The sequence below is a fragment of the Ambystoma mexicanum genome, chromosome 9, assembly GCF_040938575.1.
Source record: "Ambystoma mexicanum isolate Mex_15411 chromosome 9, UKY_AmexF1_1, whole genome shotgun sequence".
Classification (NCBI taxonomy): Eukaryota; Metazoa; Chordata; class Amphibia; order Caudata; family Ambystomatidae; genus Ambystoma; species Ambystoma mexicanum.
This window is the reverse complement of record NC_090931.1, coordinates 989963079-989985312: the sequence shown is the minus strand read 5'-3', so window position 1 is coordinate 989985312 and position 22234 is coordinate 989963079. Positions and strand designations below refer to the sequence as shown.

At 43.8% G+C, this 22234-nt stretch overlaps 1 protein-coding gene across 3 annotated transcripts in view; it reads right to left on the bottom strand.

Moving 5' to 3' along the window:
• The window catches only part of RAPGEF4 (Rap guanine nucleotide exchange factor 4), a 1521174-nt gene that overhangs the window by 250841 nt on the left and 1248099 nt on the right, over window positions 1–22234 (bottom strand). For all 3 annotated transcript variants that reach the window (XM_069616226.1, XM_069616227.1, XM_069616228.1), the window contains one exon: window positions 6511–6657. In XM_069616226.1, the coding sequence (XP_069472327.1) occupies window positions 6511–6657 (147 nt within the window). The remainder of the gene's footprint in view (window positions 1–6510; window positions 6658–22234) is intronic.

Genomic DNA, 22234 nt, shown 5'->3' with positions numbered 1-22234 from the left:
GGGTGTGCCTGCATGGTGAAAGGGTGCACACATAAATGTATAGGTGGCTACCTGTGTGAGTGTATGGTGAAAGGGTGCACACTTAAATGTGTGGATGACTGGGTGTGTATAAGGTGAATGGTGTGTGTGCTTGTGTACAGGGGCACAAGAAAACCTTCATTTCGGGGGGGCTAACCCTTCAAATGTTGGGAGAGGCGCTAACTTCACATGCAGTGGGGAGGGGGAAACTTATTTGTGTGGGCGCATCCAAATTATTTACGCATTTTAATGAGACTATTCTAGTGCAGATTCAATGTTACTAGCAGTTAACTCTCTCCTATAAGTCTCCTGTTCCCTCTCTACCCTTCCAATCACTCCCCTGGCATGCAAGTACTAAACCCACATCACGATTTCAATCGCCTAAACAATGTGGAATTTGAATGCAGGTACTAATAGTGAAATGCTTTACGTTAGTAATTGCTGTGTTCTTGTTAACAGCAAAAACCAGGTGCCGTTTAAAATCTGTGTTCTGTTCGGTCTGGCAACTGCTCTAAAGGTTAGCCAAGTTGAGTCAATATAGCCCAAAATGTCAGGGGGGGTAGTGCTGAAGCCCAGTCAACTCAATGGTGTTGCGCTACTACTTGTGTTTAATGCCTTGCTTATTCCTAGCCCTATTCTTACTCGTCCCAGTACTTATATACGAGGCAGTACGTGTGTTTGAGGCACTCTGCCTCATACAAAAGTACTGGGAAGAGGTAGAGGTACATGGAGGTAATGCCTGATTTAGCTACCTGTAATCTTCATCACTCCTAGTCCCGCAGTTCCTCATCCCAGTACTTACCTATGAGGCAAGGAGCCTCATACGAAAGCTCTGGGACAAGGAAGAGGGACGCAGAGGTAATTCTGGGCCAAGGAGCTGATTGTGGAGGTTGGGGTGGTGGGTGGGAGGGAGAGTGGATGTGTGGGGGGGCAGGATTGTGTGATAAATCATAATGGTTGTCCATGTCCAGGCTAAGCAGGCATGATATGTGGTATTAGTGGCTAGAGAGGCATTTTGATTTAGCCAGTCTAGTCATTCCTCAGTTTGGTATGACTTTCTTTTAACTGGACATTTCTGATAAAGTAGTCCTGCTAACTTTAATTACCTGCTAGATTGGCATTTGGGTGCTGCCAGTCTAGCCATTTCTTACTGCGGCATTGTATATTTTTCTGGGCATCTGTGATAAAATGATATGATGTGATTCAAGTCATTTATAATGCGACTGTACACAAGTGTACACAAGGGAGGGATGATAGAGGGAGGACAAGACAAACGATCTCACTAGGCCTTGTGTCATTGTGAGAACGAGAAGTGCAAGGGAAAAGGGAGCAGGGAAGTGCAAGTGAGAGGGGAGGGGAAAACAGGGCAGCAATGCTCTCAGTAAGTGCAGCCAGGGCAGAGCAGCTATTGGTTGTGCAAGGAGAACAACGGACTGCAGGGTTACAGTTACAGCCCCTAAGTGCATGGTAGGCCCGGAGGCATTGCAAGGGTGACCAATCAAGAAAGAGCCTGGACTCAGAGAGACTCTGAGGGTAGCCAAGCAGCCAGTCAGTACAGCAGACATGTAGGTCAGGTAGGTCAGCAGGGGGGGAGAGAGAGAGAAAGCAGCAGAGAAGAGGAAAGCTTTTAGCTGCTTCCGAAACTTCAGGTTGTCCGCCTCAAGTTTGAGAGGGGCAGGGAGGCCATTCCAGTTGGAGGCACCAGCAGAGGAGAGAGGTCTACCCCCACTCTCTGCCTGGAGAAATGTCTAAGCCTTAGAGAGTTGGAGGTAGCTGAGTGAAGGGTTAGAGAAAGAAGGTATTTTGGAAGAGAGCATTGGATTTAGTGTTGGCACTGGCCCCAGAAAGCCTTGTGGGCAATGCAAAGGTTCTTGAACTTGATCCTTGCAGCCAGTGGAGAGATTTCAGGGCTGGAGAAATACAATCCCAGGGCTTGAGGCCAAGGCTAAGTCTTGCAGTCCTGTTCTGGATTATTTGCAGATGAAGGAGACTAGAGGAAGACAGATTGAGAAAGTGGCTGTTGCAGTAGTCCAGCTTAGAGACAGTGAGCTTCTGGTGGAGAGTGAGAAAGGGAAGAGTCCCTTTGAGGAGGAGCAGCTGGTAGTGGGACTTCTTGGTGATGTCTGAGATGTTAGGAGAGAAAGAGAGTGTGGCGTTGAAGATGACACCAAGGTTTTCTGCCTCGCAGGAAGGCAAAGGAAGAGGGCCCAAGGTGGTCTGCTATAGTGAGAGAGGAAACACAGTGGCAAGGGTCCCAATGAGAAGGATCTCTGTCTTACTGGCATTAAGGCAGAGATTGTTGGAGGCGCACCAATCCTGAATCGTGGATAGACAGTCAGGTATGAGCAAGAGAGGAGAGGAGGATGTGGGGAGCCTGAAGGAAAGCTGAGTCATCTGCACAACACTGAAAGTTAGAGGATAAGGTAGAGATCAGGGAGGCCAAAGTGGCCAAGTAGAGGTTGAAAAACCAGCGTGAGAGGATAGAGCCCTGGGGAATGCCACAGGTAGAGAGAGGTGGCGGTGAGAATGGGACCACGATCGACCTGGGAGCAGAGTGGCGGTCCAAGTGGAAGTAGGTCAGTCACTCTAGGGTCTGATCTGTGATGCCCAGGTTCTCACAGAGTCGATTGATCAGGATGGCGATGTTTACCCTGTCGAAAGCAGAGGAAAGATGAAGGATGAGAATAGAAGGAATGCTGGAATCAAGGTTAGAGAGCAGCACAGGTGTTAAGGAGAGCAGTTTCCATGCCTCTGGCAGCTCTGAAGCCAGACTGATGGTCATGGAGACAACCAACAGATTCAGTGTGGAGAGTAAGCTGGGAGATGGCAAGCTTTTCCAAGAGTTTGCTCAGGAAAGGTGGAGATTGAGCGATAGTTTTCCAGCAGGTAGGATCAGCAGACTGCTTCTTGAGGAGTGGGTGCACAAGGGAGTGCTCAAGGGAGAGGGGAACATTGCAGTGGCGAAAGAGTGATTACAGAAATCGGCCAAGGCTGGAGCGAGGGTGTCAATATGGGCTTTGATGGTTCTGGAGGAGCAGCGTAGCACCTGTTTGGACGACACTTTCATAGATCGGACTTGTCTAGAAACCTTGTCAGGTGTTGTCAGAGAGAAAGAGGAAAAAGGAGGAGGAGAGAAGAGATGGCCAAAATGGGCCAAGAGAGGAAGAGGACATAGAGGACAGGATGTCCTGAGATTTAGCAGAGAAATGAGAGGCCAGAGCTGTACAGAGGGCATGGGAGGGAGCAGAAGAGGTATAGACCACAACAGGATTGACCAGTTCCTTGCAGATTTTAAAGAGTTTGGCCATGTTGTTCGAGGCCATGGAGACACATGCTTTATTGTGTGCTCTCTTCTTGATGAGTGTTATTGCTTTGACTGGCATTTTGCTGAAAACAGTCTAGGTTTGTCTAAATGTGGCCTGGCATTCTGTACTATAATGTTATTACGTGTTTACACTGGTCTACATTGTGCAGCCAGTTGGAAGCATTAATGTTCCTGTGCACTGTTGGTGACTTGCATGTATTGGATTGTGTTACCCTACAAAAAAATTGCAAACACTCTGGCTTTATAGCCAATTTATCTCAGAAAGTGTGCTGTATATTGCATTAAAACACATATTTATATCTTTTTCCTAGTGCAGTGTGCGGCATACCCCTTCAGCAGCACGTTCATGCGTATTGTGCAAGCGTGACAGTCTAGGCCGGCCCAGAGTGTGGTGCAACCCGTGATTTGTTGCCGAGTTGGGGGGCCCCCTCAGCATGGCTCGCAGGGGGGCCCCCACATTTTGTGTTACGCCACTGCTTCAATCAAGAGATGCGTGTGGGCTGGGGTCACCATTATCGAAGAAAAGGTGTTGCTGCTAGAAGCAGAGGCCTTTTTTTCGAATGCCTGAAGCTCCTGCTCATTTGTGGGAGCTTCCTGCTTTAGGGAAAAAGGCCTCGGCTTCAGCAGCCACACGTTTTCAGCCTTAATGGTGCTGCTGTCCCTCCCCAGGCATGGTGCCTGGCGAGGGGCAATGACACCATGAAGGCTGAAAAGGCGAGGTGCTGTCCCATGCCAGTCAAGCCGTTCGTAAATAAATGTAGAGACCAGCACCCTCTCGCTCATGGGAGAAGAGGGTGCTGATCTCTACAAAGGGCTGCCTGGCAGGGCTGCCTGTAGCCCATTAAGTTAAACCGGGGTCAAGGGGGTGTGGTCTAATGAGCCACCAGGCAAGCCCCCCACCGGTAGGCCACGCCCCCTTGATGAGCCCCGGCTAATTTTCCAGTGCCACTTAAGGCACTGACTCTTTAATTCCTTTCTATGGAAAACACATGTTACTGTCATTTCTCAACTGTCATTTCTTTTCGCCTCTCGGGTCCTTACATGCTCTGCTTAACATTCCATTCCCCCAACCAATCAGAGCCAGGATCATAATTACAATCAATCAATCAGGTTATTGGATGTATTTATCTAGCCTCAATATTTCCTTATGGGTTATTGAACTCCTATTAAACGATAGAATGATGGTCACAAGAATTGGGTAACATGACACACACAATATAAAGGGCCTACCCAATTTCTAGTAAATAAGATTGTTTAATTTTTTTTAAAAAGCCGAATATATGACTTTAGAAATGCAGACAGAGTTGGCTGAAAAAATAGACAGTTTGCTGAAAAATGGCGGGAAATACAAAGTTCCTAGGACCATTTTCTGGCTTATCAAATCGATTTCCCATTGGAGCACTGGTGTCATTGGAATCAGGAATGATTGTGGAATGATTGTGGGAATGCAAGTAGGCATTCTAGGTTTGACAGCGATATTTACCACAGTTCACTCAAAGGGTAAGGACTTATAAATTAGGATATGCCCTGTGCTAGTTTATGCTAAAATCTCTAAAATGACTTTTCCAGTGAATGAATTTTCATGGCAAAGGGCCTGAGGTGTTTTTTTCAGCTTTCAGGAGCTGTTGACATGTAATGTGCCTGCCTGCACTCCTCCCCTGATCTCCAATGGCACCCAAAGTGAATGGCACTTGCCAGCGCCATCTGCTGGGTCCACCCTTTATGAGAGCAAGACGTTGCAGAAGACAGGGAGGCTTCAAATACTCAGTGCCAACCGCAGATCCACATTAGGACAAGACCCCTCCTGTAACATTAAGGCCCACCAAATACTATGCCTGGACACCAGCGGCAGAAGCTGAACTAAACTAGTCACGTGGCTCATGTACCTTCTACCTGTGCTTCTTCATAGCCAAAATCAGGAATGGCTTTGATGCCAAAAAAACGGATAATATACATTCTATCAATGCAATGCTATCAATGCTATCAACGTCTGAATATTGTAGTTATGTTATGGCTGAATGCTTTCTTCCTTGACGGGTTTGCAGATCGATTTAAAAGGGGAAAGGGGAGTTACCAGAACCCTGCAAAATATGACACTTCTCTTTTCCTTTCACTTCATTGGTGCAAAGGCAAATCTTAAGCTGTAATAAACGGTAGCTGTCAAGTTTGTGCACATTTGAATTTGTTGCTGTAAACTCTTAATGACAGCTGTTTCTACTCACCAGATCAGAGAAAGAGAAGAGGTTAGTTACACTGTGAATCATGAGTTTGGTTTCACAGAAAAGTTGCTCACACCATGTAAGGGAAGAACAGCTTCGAGAGCTTTACAGAACGTTCCGGAGCTGCGGGTCACCATCTGGACTCATCGACGGTATCATGAAGCCATGTCAAGAACAGCTTCGGAAGACGAACCTTAGAAGTAGTAGTGGGGTTCCTTGAATTTTCTCTCCTGGGAGAACTGTGTGTTGCCAGGAGGCAACACCACACATTTGTAAAAGAAGACACCCTAAAAATCCACAGGGGCCTGGGCAGGGTGTTGTTAGAGGTGTCTCGGGGTACAATGGCTCCTATCTTAGGAAAGTTTACACAGGGAATAACAGCTGCTATTTTGGAAGTTCTAAGGTGCCACTGCCTTCTTTATTATCTGAGAATGATTGATGTTTATATTTTATCTTTGTTGATGTCTCTGACCAGAGTCACCTTTTAACAGCTTAGATAGCCTATGAGAGTCTTGAATAACTGAACTGTCCCCCTACAATGCACAGTGTCTTCATCACCATTGTGTTCTCCAAGGGGGGTACATAGAAAAATAAAGTGAGCAAATATGCAGCTCTGTTTGTCACAAGCTCTAAAAAGATGTATTTGTGGTCAGAACTTGGTGTGCTGGTTTCTTTTGGTGACTGTTTTAGAGCCACAGAATCACACCTTTCCTGCTAGACATTTTCAATTCAGCATTTCTACGATGTTTGCCCTTCATACAGCATTTCAAGGACCACATCAATGCCTCGTAGGTGGTGCATTTCTAGGGTGTTACTTGAAATATTAGTAGAGTGAAAGCTGAAGTGTAGAGCAAGACATTTGAGGATATGATTTAGTTACTGCACAGTAGCCCATTTTCACTCTAGCATATTCACATTCTGAAAATGGATGAATGAATAAATAAATACCGCCTGTCGAACTGATCTTGACAAGGATCAAGCCTTCACCAGAGCCCAGTTTATCCGCAACAGCGCTGATCACTTCCTTTACAGAGGCAGACACTTGCACACGGATCGTAGTGTATGTATGGTCGATGCAGTACACCTTAAAGAGAACTGTTGAAAGCAGACGTTGAATATTACTGTCAAATTGCAATTCAATTTCTGACATTTTTGTCAATGACTACTAAATGTTAAACAAGTAGTGCAGCTCGTGGCTCTTAAAGAGATCCTCAAATATAAAGAAATGGGCAACAATGCTAACAAAAACCCAAGACATTTCCAAGAACATAAAATGTATACGTGCCTGTTTGTAATTGTAGTAGCTAAGATTTCTTTCTAGTTATTCAGCATTATATGAAGACATTAAAACTATAAGGACATTTATTTTTCTAATTGATGATACAATGCAGCAGGACATACATAATGCACTAGCAATTATAGCCAACCAGGCACATCGCAACCACAGTATTACCATGCTGTCCGCATGTTCTTCTGCAGTCTGCTGCTGTGCTATGCTACTCCACAAGAAACAAGTAGTATATAAGGATAACTTTCTTCAAAGTGACAGATACTCCTTAGAAGGTTGAACCCCAGGTCACAAGGTCCTTCCCCTTTTTTTAATTTCGTGTTATCAACATTTTTATATGAAATGTTTTAATTTCTTGATTTATTTTTGATTTCTTATTTATATTAATTTTGATATCCAATTATGTTTATTTTTTATATTACATTCATTGTTTTTTTAAGGTTATTTAATATTAAAATGCATTTAGTTCTCTTTTTATTTGATTTTTTATGTTTTTTATGTTTTTACCAAAGTCCTTTTATTCCCCAAGACATATGATATTACTACCGCGCCCTACCACCACAAGGTGTGGTATGTGGGCCAAAGGCAGGCAATCCCCAATGGTTTGATCAGATGTTGCCCTGGCGGGTATGTCAGTGCACTCCCCTCTGGTCCAAACAGCTGCCGTGCAGACAGACGTAGCCAGGCATGTACCGAAACCAGTCAGCGTTCTGAGCTGGGGAGACGTGTGTGATATGTGGGGGAGGTATTGGAAGGGCTGTGGTCTCATAACAATCTGTTTCTAAAGTCAGAGTGCATCGAATGTCCAAATGGAGGAGCAGCAGAAGCTGTAGCGAGATGGATGGAGGAACTCAGGCTCTACTGCACATGTCAGGAACCAGGAATCTCTCCCTGCTTCTGGTTCCTCGCTGTATGGAGTGTCGGAACTGGTGCCTGGAGAGACGCATTGAGCCCAGAGCTGGCTGGGAAACCGGTGAGGGAAAAAAAAGCCTTTTTGTATGTGTGTAAGCATGCATACAAGGGTTTTGGATGTTTATGTGTGCATTCATGTGTGCATGGAAGGGTGTTTCTGTGTAAGTGTGTGCTTGAATGAGAGGGCAGTCAGACCCTACAGCTTATTGCAATTTTTCGAACGCGAAAAATGCTGCAAAAACGGCAGTTTTGCGCAAAATGCCACAAAAACAGCCGTTTTGTGCAAAAATTGCAGTTTTTGCAAAAACACATGCAAAAACTACCATTTAAAAAAATAAATACTCAGGGTGCCAGGTTCTCAACTTTTTTTTACACAAGAAATCAAATGCGCTAACATCACTTACGGCCAGAAAAAGAGCAGCCCAATCCGTAAGGGACACCTGAATGGGCACATTTTATATGCGCGCCCATTCAGGTGGCCTTTTTCACCTCCTTGAGCAAATCAGAGGCGTTTTTGCCAATTTAAAAGCGCATCCCAAATTTCCTAGCAAGATTCACTTTTAAATGTGCAGAAATTGTAGGCAACGCGCACGAGAGGTGCCACTGCATGACAGAGTCTTTCCTGACCCTGTCATGCATTTTTTTTAAGGCATTAACCGCTGTTGTCGTTGCATTTCTGTTCCTCAAACAGGAAAGAAATGCGTTTTTTGGGTCGCAATTTACAGTGGCAGGGCCCTGAAGGGCCTGTCACTGTGAAAGGCACTGGGAGCTTTCAGAACACTGTCGGGAGAGCGCTTCTATTTCAGTTACTACCCATTTTGACTGACAAAAATCGATCGAATGGTACAATTTGACCTATTTCGGCCAGTACCATTCGATCGATTTTTTATTAATACCGAACATGTGGAGCGGGGATGTCACCCGCTCCCCATGTTCGGTATTATTGGGCTTGGGAGTTACAGGGGTGTCCCCCGCTACCTCAAAATTGGATGTGGGGGGACCAAAAAAAAATTTAAATATAAAAAGGGACCCTGCGGCGTTGGATCAGACCCGCGTTAGAGGGACGGATCTGACACTGCATGGTTGCCAGGGAAGCGGGAGTGATGAAGAAGTTAGGTAGGGGAGGGGCTGGGGTGGTGGTGAAAGGTACATTTTGGGTTGTTTGGCTGAAGTGCAAATCAATTTGTGGTGAAATTGACTATGGTGAAATCCGCTGCAAATAATTACACTTCGGTCAAACAACCCAGAACCCTATTCAAGGCAGCTGACCAGCGCACAATTTGCATTGTAGCTCAGCCCCGCAGAACTGCGCAGGCCACCTTTGAGAATAAGGTGACCTGCTGAATTCCAAAAATGGGTTATCTAAAAATAGCATATTCTTGGCTCTATTTTTAAATGCCCCAATATTTGAGGATCTAGGTCAAAATCTACATTTAAAAAAAAATGGTCACACTATGAGAAGGAGAGGAGAGAGGGAGAGTGATGGGTGAGATGTGACGTGATAGGCTAGAAAGCAGAGGGATAGCAGTGGGTCAGAGGAGGAAGCGGTGCACAAGAAAACAGAGGAAGCAGTGGCCCAGAAATCTGAAAGCCAGCGGAGAAACAGAAAGTAGAGGGAGCGTGTGTTCAGGGGGAGCAGTGAGCTGCACATTGGGGAAAAAGGATGAGGGAAAAGTGCGACAGAATGGGAGAAAGGATGCAAGATGCAGAAGCAGCACAAAAGAGCTCTATATTTCACTGGAGGAATTGTAGAGTGTAAGGTTTGAGTTGGGAGTATAATTTGGAGTGTGGCAGTGGCTGTGGTGTGCAGATTGTGACCTGACAGTGTGATATAGCACATGAGCATTTGTATGACAGAGTGAGAGGTTCAGTAATGCAAGTTGTGATGGGGATTTGTGAGATGTGTGTTGGTGAGAGAGGTGTGTGGTTGTTTGAGGGACTGGAGAACATAGAATGGGAATATTTTCAGCTGTACAACTGATAATGATCAATTTAGTTAACATTGTTAAATAGGCATGCACATTAAACCAGAAATGTAGCCAAAACAAAAACTGTTCTGCCAAGCCAGGGACATCTGGGACTCTTCCTTTAAATCAATAAAAAAGATACATTATAATGACACCCTGGCTCTCTTGTAGCCTTGAACTCTGACACTTTCCTGCAACGTGGCAATCTTACACCCTCCAGTTAATACAAAATGTCCCGCAAAAATGCTGCAATAAATATATGTTTGTATTTTCATGCCGCAATATTTGCCATTTCATGCTGCAATATCCTGGAGGGTCTGGGCAGTGTTAAAGCTGTATGTGTATATGTAGGGTGTGAGTGCACATGTGAATGGGAATGCAGTGTGAATGATCTGGTTGTGTGTGTGACTGAGAATGTAGTGTGAATGTTCTTGTTCGTGCATGTTAATGATTGAAAGTCCATCTGTATAGGTGAGTGACTACTGAATGAATGGTATGAATGTGTGTGTGGCCTGGGTTCAGGGGCATTGCAGCATGGGGGTTTGATTACAGTGACGTGAAATGTGTTTCTTGCCGTGTTTGGGCAACCCCAACTTGATGAGTTTTATTATGTGGATGAGGTGTTAGACTGGGGGAGTTTGTGGTGCAATGGGTATTTTTTAATCGCATTAAGGTCAAGGCCAACATGAAGTGTGTTCTTACATGGTGGGGGGATTTGTGCAACCAGCAAGCAAATGTTTCCTTATCGTGGCATCATGTTTTGACTTGTGTTAAGGGCATGTATGTTCTTGCATGGTGTGGAGGTAGTTGCACAGCTGGCAAGAAGATGTTTTCTGACTGAGGCAAGGATTGCTTTATGGACAATAAGCGCAAAGGCAACACGAGCATGTTCTTTTTACAAGTGAATACTGACACATATTGGCAGAGCCAGTTTTCTTAAGGTATCATTGATGTGCAAAATATTACTGCCCATGCACAGCGGTGGCTGGATTTTGGTGCCAGGTACCAGGCACAACCTATTGTTTCTGCGCAAGGTGAAAGCTTTAAAGTGCGTGGTGTGCCCCTGCAGCAGCATGATCAACATAGGCATTGCACATGCGTGGTGGTCCAGGCCAGCCCAGGTGTCTGACCATACAAAACTGCAATTATCTGTGTATAAGTGCACCCCCTCCATTCATTTATGAGACAATTCATGCATAAAAACGCTGACAAACATCCTTTCCAAAAGGATAGCCTTCCTCAAAGGGCATATGTTGTAGACAAATCACAGTGTATATCTTTGAAGTTCATTTATTGCATTTATTACTCAAAATTCATTGTGAAGCATCCATTTGTAGAAAAAAACACATATAACACATTGACATTTCATGTATTAAAAACCAATTTTAAAGATACACATATCACATCTAGAAAAACCCATATCATATCAAAAACAGTGATCACTTCTCACCCATCCTTGCTCACATCCACTTTCATCCACATTCATACCATCCACCATTCGTACTGTGCAAAAAACCGCAATTCTAATAACTCTGTTCTAAAAGTAGAACACCCATCTATTAGGGCTAGAATCCTGTTGTATAAATACAAAAGCATATTTGACACTGAATTTTTCCTTTCACAAAATTAAACAGGGCAAATGTTCAAGAGAACTTACTTGTGAACATGTATCAATTGCCTATTTATTTATTTTTTGAAAACTCAAGAGAGCCCAACTAAACAAAGTGGGCTCTATGGTGTTGTCTACTCGAGTTTCGGCACCACAATAGACATGTAATATTTCTATCTTTTGCACCTCATCAGGACATATACATTATTAGATACCGAAAGCCAGTTCATATTAGCATAGTTCAGCTTGATATGTAGTGCGTGTCATCCAGGTATTCAATATATAACTTCTTTCCATTTAACAAAGTTTCATACTTCTATAGGTCAAACTGTGTTTCTGTGGAAGCAATTGTGAACATGTATCAATTGCCTATATATTTTTTTTGAAATCTCAAGAGAGCCCAACTAAACAAAGTGGGCTCTATGGTGTTGTCCACTCGAGTTTCGGGCACCACAATAGACATGTAATATTTCTATCTGGTGCACCTCATCAGGACATATACATTATTAGATACCGAAAGCCAGTTCATATTAGCATAGTTCAACTTGATATGTAGTGCAAGTGTTCAATATATAACTTTTTTCCATTAAAAAAGGTTTCATACTTCTATAGGCCAAACAGTGGCGTAAAACAAAATGTGGGGCCCCCCTGCGAGCCATTCTGAGGGCCCCCACCCCAGTTCAGGAATCGCCTGTCGGGTTTTTGGTTCTGTATACTGTGGAATGAGTTCATCAGAACATGAAATCTGTACTGTCTCTGTTCGTTGTGACCAAAATTGGCAGAAGGAAGAGTGAACACAGAGGTGGCATCCTTTTCCACATCAGCTTGAACATCTACTTCAGTCTCAGCAGCTGGATCAAGAGCAGAGCCTAAGCCTACTGTAGTGACTGATTCTGTGTATGCCAGTGGCTTAACACAAAATGTGGGGGCCCCCCTGCGAGCCCCCCAACTCAGCAACAAATCACGGTTCGTGCTACACACTGGGCAGGCCTAGATTATCACGCTTGAACAATACGCATGAACGTGCTGCTGAAGGGGTATGCCGCACACTGTACTAGGAGAAAGATATAAATATGTGTTTTAATGCAATATACAGCACACTTTGAGAATAATCGGCTAACAAGCCAGAGTGTTGCAATTGTTTTGTAGGGTAACACCAATCCAATACATGCTAGTCACCAACAGTGCACAGGAACATGAATGCGTTGCTATTAAAAATGTCATGGCACATTGAAAACAGGTCCCACTGGCTGCACAATGTAGACCAGTGTAGACACGTCCTAACACTACAGTAAAGCATGCCAGGCCACATTTAGACATACCTAGACTGGTTGCACAAAAATGCCAGTTGAAGCAATAACACTCATCAAGAAGAGAGCACACACTGAAGGCCGGATCTCTGCTGCCTCCAACAACACGGCCAAACTCTTTAAAATCTGCACAGAACTGGTCCATCCTGTTGCGGTCTCCATCTCTCCTGTTCTCTCCCAGGCCCTCTGCATGGCTCTGGCCTCGCACTTCTGTGCTAAAACTCAGGACATCCTGTCAACTATCTTCTCTTCTTCTCCCTCTTCCTCTCGGCCTCTCTTTGGCCATCTCTACCTCTCCTCCTCCTTTCTCCTCTTTCTCTCTGACAACACCTGACAAGGTTTCTAGACAAGTCTGATCCATGAAAGTGTCATCCAAACAGCTGCTCCCCTGCTCCTCCAGAACCATCAAGGACCCTATTGACACCCTTGCTGCACCTTGGCCTATTTCTGTAATCAGTCTTTCATCACTGGAACGTTCCCCTCTCCCATTAAGCACTCCCTTGTGCACCCACTCCTCAAGAAGCCGTCTGCCGATCCTACCTGTCTGGCAAACTATCGCACAATCTCCATCACCCCTTTCCTGGGCAAACTCTTGGAAAAAAGCTGGCCATCTCCCAGCTTACTCTCCACAATGAATCTGTTGGTTGTCTCCATGACCATCAGTTTAGCTTCAGAGCTGCCAGAGGCACAGAAACATCTCTCCTGAACACCTGTGAAGATCTGCTCTCTAACCTTGATTCCAGCCTTCCTTCTGTCCTAATCCTCCTTGATCTTCCCTCTACTTTCGACACAGTCAACCACGCCATCCTGATCAATCCACTATGTGAGAACCTGGACATCAAGGATCAGGCCCTGTAGTGGCTGACCTCCTTCTTCTTGGACTGCCCCTTCCAGGTCCAACTTGGTCCCTTTCTCTCCACCACCTCTCTCTCTACCTGTGGCATTCCCCAGGGCTCTATCCTCTCACCCTGGTTTTTCAACCTCTACTTGGCCCCTTTGGCCCATTTGATCTCTTCCTTCTCCTCTAACTTTCAGTGTTAAGCGGATGGCACTCAGCTTTCCTTCAGGCTCCTTTCATCTCTGGCTCATTCCTGACTGTCTATCCGTGATTCAGGATTGGTGCACCTCCAACAATGTCTACCTTAGTGCCATTAAGATGGCGATCCTTCTCATTGGGACCCCTACCCCTGCATTCCCTCTCTCACTCTGGCCGCCCACTTTGGGCCCACTTCCTTTGCCATCCTACAAGGCAAAAAACCTTTTGTCATCATCGACTCCACTCTCTCTTTCTCGCCTCGCATCTTGGATGTTGCCAAGAAGTCTCACTACCTACCAGCTGCTCCTCCTCAAAGGGACTCTTCCCTTTCTCACTTTCCCCCAGAAGCTCTCTGTCTCCAGAGCCCTGTTTCTCTCTAGGCTGGACTACTGCAACAGCCTCTTTCTCAAGCTGCCTTCCTCTACTCTCCGCCCTCTGCAACTAATCCAGAACAGGACAGCAAGACTTATCCTTGGCCACAAGCCCAGGGATCATATCTCTACAGCCCTGAAATTTCTCCACTGGCTCCCGGTGGTTGCAAGAATCAAGTTCAAGACCCTTTGCATTGTCCACAAGGCTTTCTGGGGTCGGGCCCACGCTACATCCAACGCTCTCTTCCAAAATACAATTTTTTTCTAGCTCTTCCCCCGGGTACCTCCAACTCTCATAGGGCTAGATGCTTCTTTAGGCAGAGAGTAGGGTTAGATCTCTCTCCTTTGCAAATGCCTCCCTCTGGAATGGCCTCCCTGCCCTTCTCAAACATTAGCGGACCACCTGATGTTCCGGAAGCAGCTCAAAACCTTCCTCTTCTCCTCTGCTTTCGCTCGCTCCCTCCCCTGCTGCCCTACCTGTCTGCTGTACTGACTGGTTGCTTAGCGAGTCTCACTGAACCCAGGCTCTTTCTTGATCAGTCACCCTTGCACTGCCTCCAGCCTACCACGCACTTAGGGACTGTAACTGTAACCCTACAGTCCCTTGTTATCCTTGCACTATCCAGAGCCGCACTGTCCTGGCTGCACTTACTACGAGCCTTGCAGCCCTGTTTTCCCCTCCCTTCTTCCTTGCACTTCTCCCCTCCCTTTCCCCTTACATTTCTCATTCTCACACTTGCACTATTTGAATGACCAACGACCTAGTAAGATCATTTGTCTTTTCCACCCTCTATCTTCACTCCATTGCTTGTCGCGCCAAGAAACACTTGTGTACAGGCGTGTTATAATAGACTTATATCATATCATTTTATCACAGATGCTCCAAAAAATATACAATGCTGCAGTAAGAAATGGCTAGACTGGCAGCACCCAAATGGCAATCTAGCCAGGTAATTACACTTAGCAGGACTGCGCAGTAAAAAGAAAAGTCATAACAAACTGAGGAATAACTAGACCGGCTGCACCAAAATGCCTCTCTAGCCACTAATACCACATATCATGCCTGCTTAGCCTGGACATGGACAACCATTATGATTTATCACACAATCCCACCACCCACAGATCCCCTCTCCCTCTTATGCCCTACTCCAACCTCCAAAATCAGCTGCTTGTTCCTCTTCCTTGTCCCAGAACTTACGTTTGAGGCTCCTTGCCTCATAGGTAAGTACTGGGATGAGGAAGCATGGCATTAGGAGTAATGAAGATAAAGGTAGCTAATTGATCATGGAAAGACATCCAGAGGATACAATTTGAAAGTTGGTATCAAGGGATTTTATTGAACCTGATACAATTTAAATATATGACTCAAATCATGATTTTAATCTGCACTTAAGGCAACAATTTACGTAGCGGGAAAAAACTTTAAGAACACATCTATATAATAAAATACATCCTATTCAATCGCACAGCCATTCGTCCACATACAAACACCAACCATCCAACTATTCATATATTCAACTATTCATACAAAACTCCAAGGGATACAAAATATATAAAATCTATAAAAGACCATGACATATAATTCATCAATTGGATTATTTATAGAAAGAATGTGAAGTCAATATGCTTGGCCACATTAGGTAATAAAGGTGGCCAGACAGTTGAGATGGATCACAAGAATCTTCAACCACGACCTCATCTCAAGTTTCTCTCTACCGGTTTCGACGTAATACTCTAATATAGTGACGTCTTCTTCAGGAGATACAAAATTTACATTCTTAGCTTAGGGAAAAAGAAAAAAGTCCTTTTTAATTTGGCTGAATCAACTGTAGGTTCCATTTAACAGCTTCCAGAAATTGGTTCCTGCACAGGGAATTATGGAGCTCCCACTACGGCTCCACCCTAATGTGTCCAATTAGTGGCACAGCTTTAGGGATGTAGGTACTGGTACGTGCTTCTGTCTCGCAATGGCTCACAGAGATGTATTCCGTCCCTCGCACATGTATTCCACTCAACCTCTTTTTGTTGCTTAATTTCCAGCTTGTGTTTACAGATCAGCACCTTAATACCATGTTTAGCGCTATCTTCCTTCGCTTCTTGGAATGTAACCGTAGAAGCTTTATGGCCCCAGCCCCCAGCTCCCGGCTTTCCTTGGAAGCTAAGTCAGGGATTACCTCCATGCACCTCTACCTCATCCCATACTGCCTCATACACAAGTACTGCCTCATACACAAGTACAGGGACAAGAAAGAATAGGGCTAGGAGTAATGACGATTACCAATAAGTAATTAAGGCATTAAACACAAGTAGCGGCTTAACAATATTCAGTTGACTGGGCTGCAGCACTCACCCCCAGAAATGTTGAGCTATGTTGACTCAACCTGGCTGACTTTCAGAGAAGTTGCCGGACAGAACAGGAGACAGATGTTAAACGGCACCTGGGTTTCGCTGTTAACAAGGGCCCATCAGTTACTAACGTAAAGCATTTCACTGTTAGTACCTGTATTCAAATGCCACATTTTTTAGGCAATTGAAATTGTGATGTGGGCTTAGTACTTTCATGCCAGGGAAGTGTAGAAAGGGAACAGGGGATCGTTCATTCTCACAACAGTTCATAGGTGGGTGCTTTCACACTTAAAGTAGAGAGTTAACTGCTTGTAACATTGAAGCTGTACTAGAATAGTCTTATTAAAATGCGTAAAGAAGTTAGATGCCCCCACACAAATAAGTTTGCCTCCCCCACCACGCGTGAAGTTAGCGCCTCTCCCAACATTTGAAGGATCAGCCCCCCGAAATGTAGGTTTTGTTGCGCCCCTGAGCACAAGCACAAACACCATTCACCATATACACGCATGCACACCCAGCCATCCTTACATTTAAGTGTGCACTCTTTCACCATACAGGCACACCCAAGCAGCCATTCGTACATTTAAGTGTGCACCCTTTCACCCTGTAGGCACACTCAGACAGCCACCCATACATTTAAGTGTGCACCCTTTCACTGTACACGCACACACGCACACCGAGTTACTCATACATTTGTGTGCACCCTTTCACCATACACTCACACAGGCAGCCACCTCCACATTTAAGTGTACACCCTTTCCCAATACACTCACACATGCACACGTCATGCGGTTGAGGGGAGCCCTATTACTTCAAAAAGAAATTGGGCCTCAGTATAAGTTTGTCGGTCCGGTAACAACAGTACCGGTAAGCTTGCCGGTACCATTGTTACCAAACTACGAGTTCTGCTCGCGGGTGCCTTCCCACCGGCAAGGTCTGACTTGGTGGGCGTACCGGCACCCGCGAGCCGAGCATGTTGGATGCACCAGCAGCATTCTGAATGGTGCCGGTGCATCCAAGCTCCCCATTCCCATTGGAGCATGGGGATCAAATGGGAATGGGGAGCATTTTTTCCTGGCTCCTGTGAATGGGCAATTACTGGGTCCGGTGGAGCCATAATGACCCGGTAATTGCCCATTTGCTGGTGCTGGAAAAAAGCACAAGTTGGGCGGCAGCCTGCCGGTTTTATCGGCAAGGCTACGGCCAAACTTTTAATGAGGCAGATTGTTTCTTTTGAAATCACTCTGACTTCATAAAGAAATTATTTCTGTTAAGGACCGAACCATAACTGAAATAATTTCTTTATGAAGGCAGAGTGACTTCAAAAATAAACTATTTCTTTTTGTAGTCATATGGCTCCCCCACCCCATTACATGGAGGCCTCCAGCCTGGGGTCTTCCATGTCATGGGGTAGGGGGAGCCCTCGGACTTCAAAAAGAATGTTTCTTTTTGTAGTCACTCCGTCTTCATAAAGACATTATTTCTGTTACAGAAATAATTTCTTTATGCAGGCAAAGTGATTTCAAAAAGAAATAAAAAAAAAAAAAGATTTTGAAAAAATATTTTTTTTCATTTTTTTTCCAAGTGGGGCCCCCTCCTCGGACATGTGCTTGCGGGGCCCCCCTGTTACGCCAGTACGGTCAAACTGTGTTTCTGTGGAAGCCACCAACAAGAAGGAAGGCTGAGGGGAGCTTAAGCACCCTCGGGTCGAAGGCGTTTTCAATTGACTATTCTTCGTATAATGATTTGGTGCTGGCTGTCAATGCCTGACGGGACTTCCCTCCTGGACAGTTCTTTTTCTATCTTGTGGCTGTAGCCCATTCCTTTCGAGTGGGTGTCACCTTGCCACGATTATTCATTGTGCTCGATTAATTGTTCCACAAGATGTTAATACTGTTCCCTGTGTTCCTCCAATCGAGTCTAGCCCTCTCATTTGTGGGTCCTTATTGCGTGTGTCCAAAAAATTAGAGCCAATGTCGACCAATGTTCCCCGCCGGCCGCCAAACACGTCACGAAGGGGCACCTCCCAGGGGGGCAGCAAACCTACTGCTGTCCATGTGGCTTTTTACGTCTTGAGTGGCTGGCTTTCTTGTTCAGGCCCCGAGTATTTATTGGCTGAGAATGAGGGCAAGAACGATAGTGTTTTCTCCTAGCATATGGAGGGGCTAGAATCTTCAAACAATGATCTGAGGAAGATGACCCTGTGGCAGTGGAAACCATGTACAAAGAAGTTGATGATATTGTTGGAAATATAAGCATGGCGCTATCGGTAATAATGTACTTAGCAACTCTCCCCTAGGGGTTGAAAATCTAAGCAGCATGCTAGTTTTCCTTTTTTTGCACTAGCAAAATGATGAAAAAGTAGGGGAACATGTCATATTGCCCAAATTTGTGAGCTTATATTGTTATTGCTGCTCAAACAAAGAGGCAATACCTATGTGTACAGTCGGGATGTGCGCAAGGATTGTCAATTTGCAGCTGCTAAATGTTGGGGAAAATGGGACGATTGGAGGAGTTTTCTGTTCAAGGTGTAATGGCTGCTGTGGTAAACCAGTTTCCAGGATCCACTCCAAGATGTGCATGAATGCCTCCATGGCTCGTACATGCCATGCACTACAAGAAATATATGTTCCATGATAAAACCTGGTAGAGTCTTTAAGACGGTGCACATTGTTTACAGCATACTTGGGTTGGTGGTACACCCTTCTATGTTTAAAACCATTAGAAAGACATTGACAAAGACCCAATATACTGACAATCCTAGATATAGAATTGAAAACCCAAACCTGAGATCTAGCATGTACTGTGGGTGGTGGTGGATAGAGTGTTACATGAACAAGAATCAGACTATTGATTTACTATCAAGAGGTGCAACAGATGTTTACAACCCAAAAAATTAACAAATAGTGTTTCAGGCATGGACAGAACTATAAGTATACTTTTACTTGTAAAAAAAAACATCCAGTGACGAGCATACATAGTGCTTCTAAAAGTGGAAGGCCAGACTATGACTGTTTACAAAGTTCAATGTCACCTCATCAAAGCCAAAATACCTCTTCTGAAATTGGAATTTCTAATTTTGACAATTGCTCAAAACATGTGTATATTGTGATCTGACCCTGTCAAGAAGGCATTTAGGACCCCTCTCAATGAGTGGCATGAGGCCTACCGTGGATTTCTTTTTTTAAAAAAATGAATATATTTGCATTTGGTTATAGGACAAACATTTAGCAAAAAGTATATCATCAATTAGAATTACATATATCAGACAGAACCATAGTATATACATATTGCAAATGCCTGCAGTTTTATCAGCATCAATTAAGAAGGAAATGTAGTTATTATTTTTCAGCTCTATTTGAAATAGTGCTTCTTTCCAAACATGGAAAGCAGCTGCAGTTATGACAATACTCTCAGCTTCATATATTACACTCCAAAATTGCTCTTCCTGTATCGAGCAGAGATTTTTCACAAAGCAGCTATAACTTTTAATATAACAATTCTTCAAAACATCACATTGAGTAATAAGATGGCGCGAGGACTCAAGCTTTAGATTGCATAACCGACAAGTTCTTTCTTGGCGTGCCAATTTAATCCACCGACCCATGTGTTCACAGGTGGGAGCATATTAAAACGCAGATAACTAAAAAATCTGTGAATGTTTAATGACATTAACTTAGTTAAGTACGTAGGTAGATGATCACGGGGAAATCTTGCAGACTATAAACATTATAATTTACTTTTTTACTTAAAAGAGAAATATTAGTGATAAATTATAATGACTATTTTTATTTTTTTAAATTACATGTGCATTGGGAGCCGCGATCAATCGTCCAACTCAATCCAATGTTTTGGAAGTGTGTCTTTGCAGTATCCCATAATTGTAAAAGAAATATATTAGCGAAAACCTTGTCATATGATTGAGGTAATAGGTTAAATAGTTTATTTTTTTATTTTTTTATTTACTTGTGTATAATCAAGAAGAAGATAGCTGAAATTAAGATCACTCTCCCGATGAATCTCATAGTTACATATTGTGTTTTTGTGTGCTTATTTCAAGCAGAAAGTCGCTGTCAAGTTACCCTCCATAGGAGGGGACAAACAAAGATTTATTCTAAGGTGCTCAAAGGGGGAGAATCCAGAATCCAGAAGAGGAAAATAGTTTATTAGCCAAAGTGGAGGACGAATAGATGGAAAGGAACAATTTACAACACTGATACAGCCAATGAGAGCAAATAGATGGGACCCCTAGTTCACCGGAGTGCCTCTACCGGCACAGAACCGGGTACTCCTAATATCAATCTCAGAATATTTCCTTCGAATCAGTCCACCCACGTCATCATCTGCCCTTGGTAATTTGCCAAGCCATATATAATCCCAGGAAGCATACTCTTATGATACACCGCCACTGGTTCTTCAATATTCCGGCCACCCTTAGTGTGTATGAACCTCTTAAGTATCAACCATTTCTTCAATATTTTTGTTTGCATAAAGTCACCAAAAGAATATGTAGTTGGAGTACTACAAATAGGTACCCCTAGATAAATATATTTATTGACCACTTCCAATGGTGATCCCTTAAAGTACCAATTAAAATTCTGTTGGACTTTCTTTTTCTTGCGAACTATCAATATTTTTGTCTTATCGCCATTAACAAGAAGGTGATTACTTTCAGAATATCTAGTAAATGCGTCAAGTGACCACTGTAGGAGCTCTATCTAGCAGAAATGTATTATCTGCATAGCCAATCCAAGGCACCAAGGTACTATCTATACCTGGAGGGAAATGATGTCTGGATTCTATGGCGTGGCCCATGTCGGAGACATATCAATTGTACAATAATGGGGCCAAGGCACAGCCCTGCTTTAGCCTAATATTTGTTCTTATTTCATCTGTAACCTCAATCTGGATTGATACAAATTGATACCAACGTATTTGTGTGAAGTGATATGAGAAAATAGGGAAGTGTACTATCTATACCCCAATTTGCTAATTTGGTCCACAATAGACTATGAGAGGCTGTGTCAAAAGCTTTAGTAAAATCTACAAAACATAAATATAAATTACCATAGGTACTATCCTGACAATGTGAAGCCATGGCTTGTAATGCACCATAGTTATGTTAAGTACTGTGTTCTTTACGAAAACCTGTCTGAAATGGTGAAAGTAAATTATTTGCTAAAACCCATTTTGGCCATTTTTTCTGAAGGATTATAGCAAAAACCTTAGAGCTAACATCCACCATTGCCAGTAATCTATAGTCTTGTGGGTTAGCATGATCACCCTTTTTAAAAACCCGGGAGAAGTATGCATTTAGTCCAGCTTAATGGTATGTTGCCCAATTTTTGAATTTGTGAAAACAATGTTTCTAATATTTGGGACCAAAATTCTGGATCAGCCTTGAATATCACATTAGACATCCTGTCCGGCCTTGGTGCATGAGAACTATTTAATGATTTAATGATCATCTCAATATCAGCTTTATCAAATCCCATTCTGAAGGTAGAATTGTAGGTATAGGGTACTGACACTACTCCGATGTTTGGTTTATCTTACAGGATTCTAATAGCCCCAGTGGTGTCCGGACATTTCATCGACAACAATTGGTCGACAGGACATTTGGTCGACGTAATTTCGTCGAAAACCAAATGGTCGATTTTTTTTTAAATTTATATATTTATTTTTAAGGTTGTAGTTTAGGGGGAAAAAGGGTTTTTTTAGAAAAAAAGGGGGTTGGGCCCCCCCCCAAAAACCGACCATTTGGTTTTCGACGAAATTGGTTCGACCATTTGTCCAGTCGCCAATTTTTTTCGATGAAATGTCTGGTAACCAG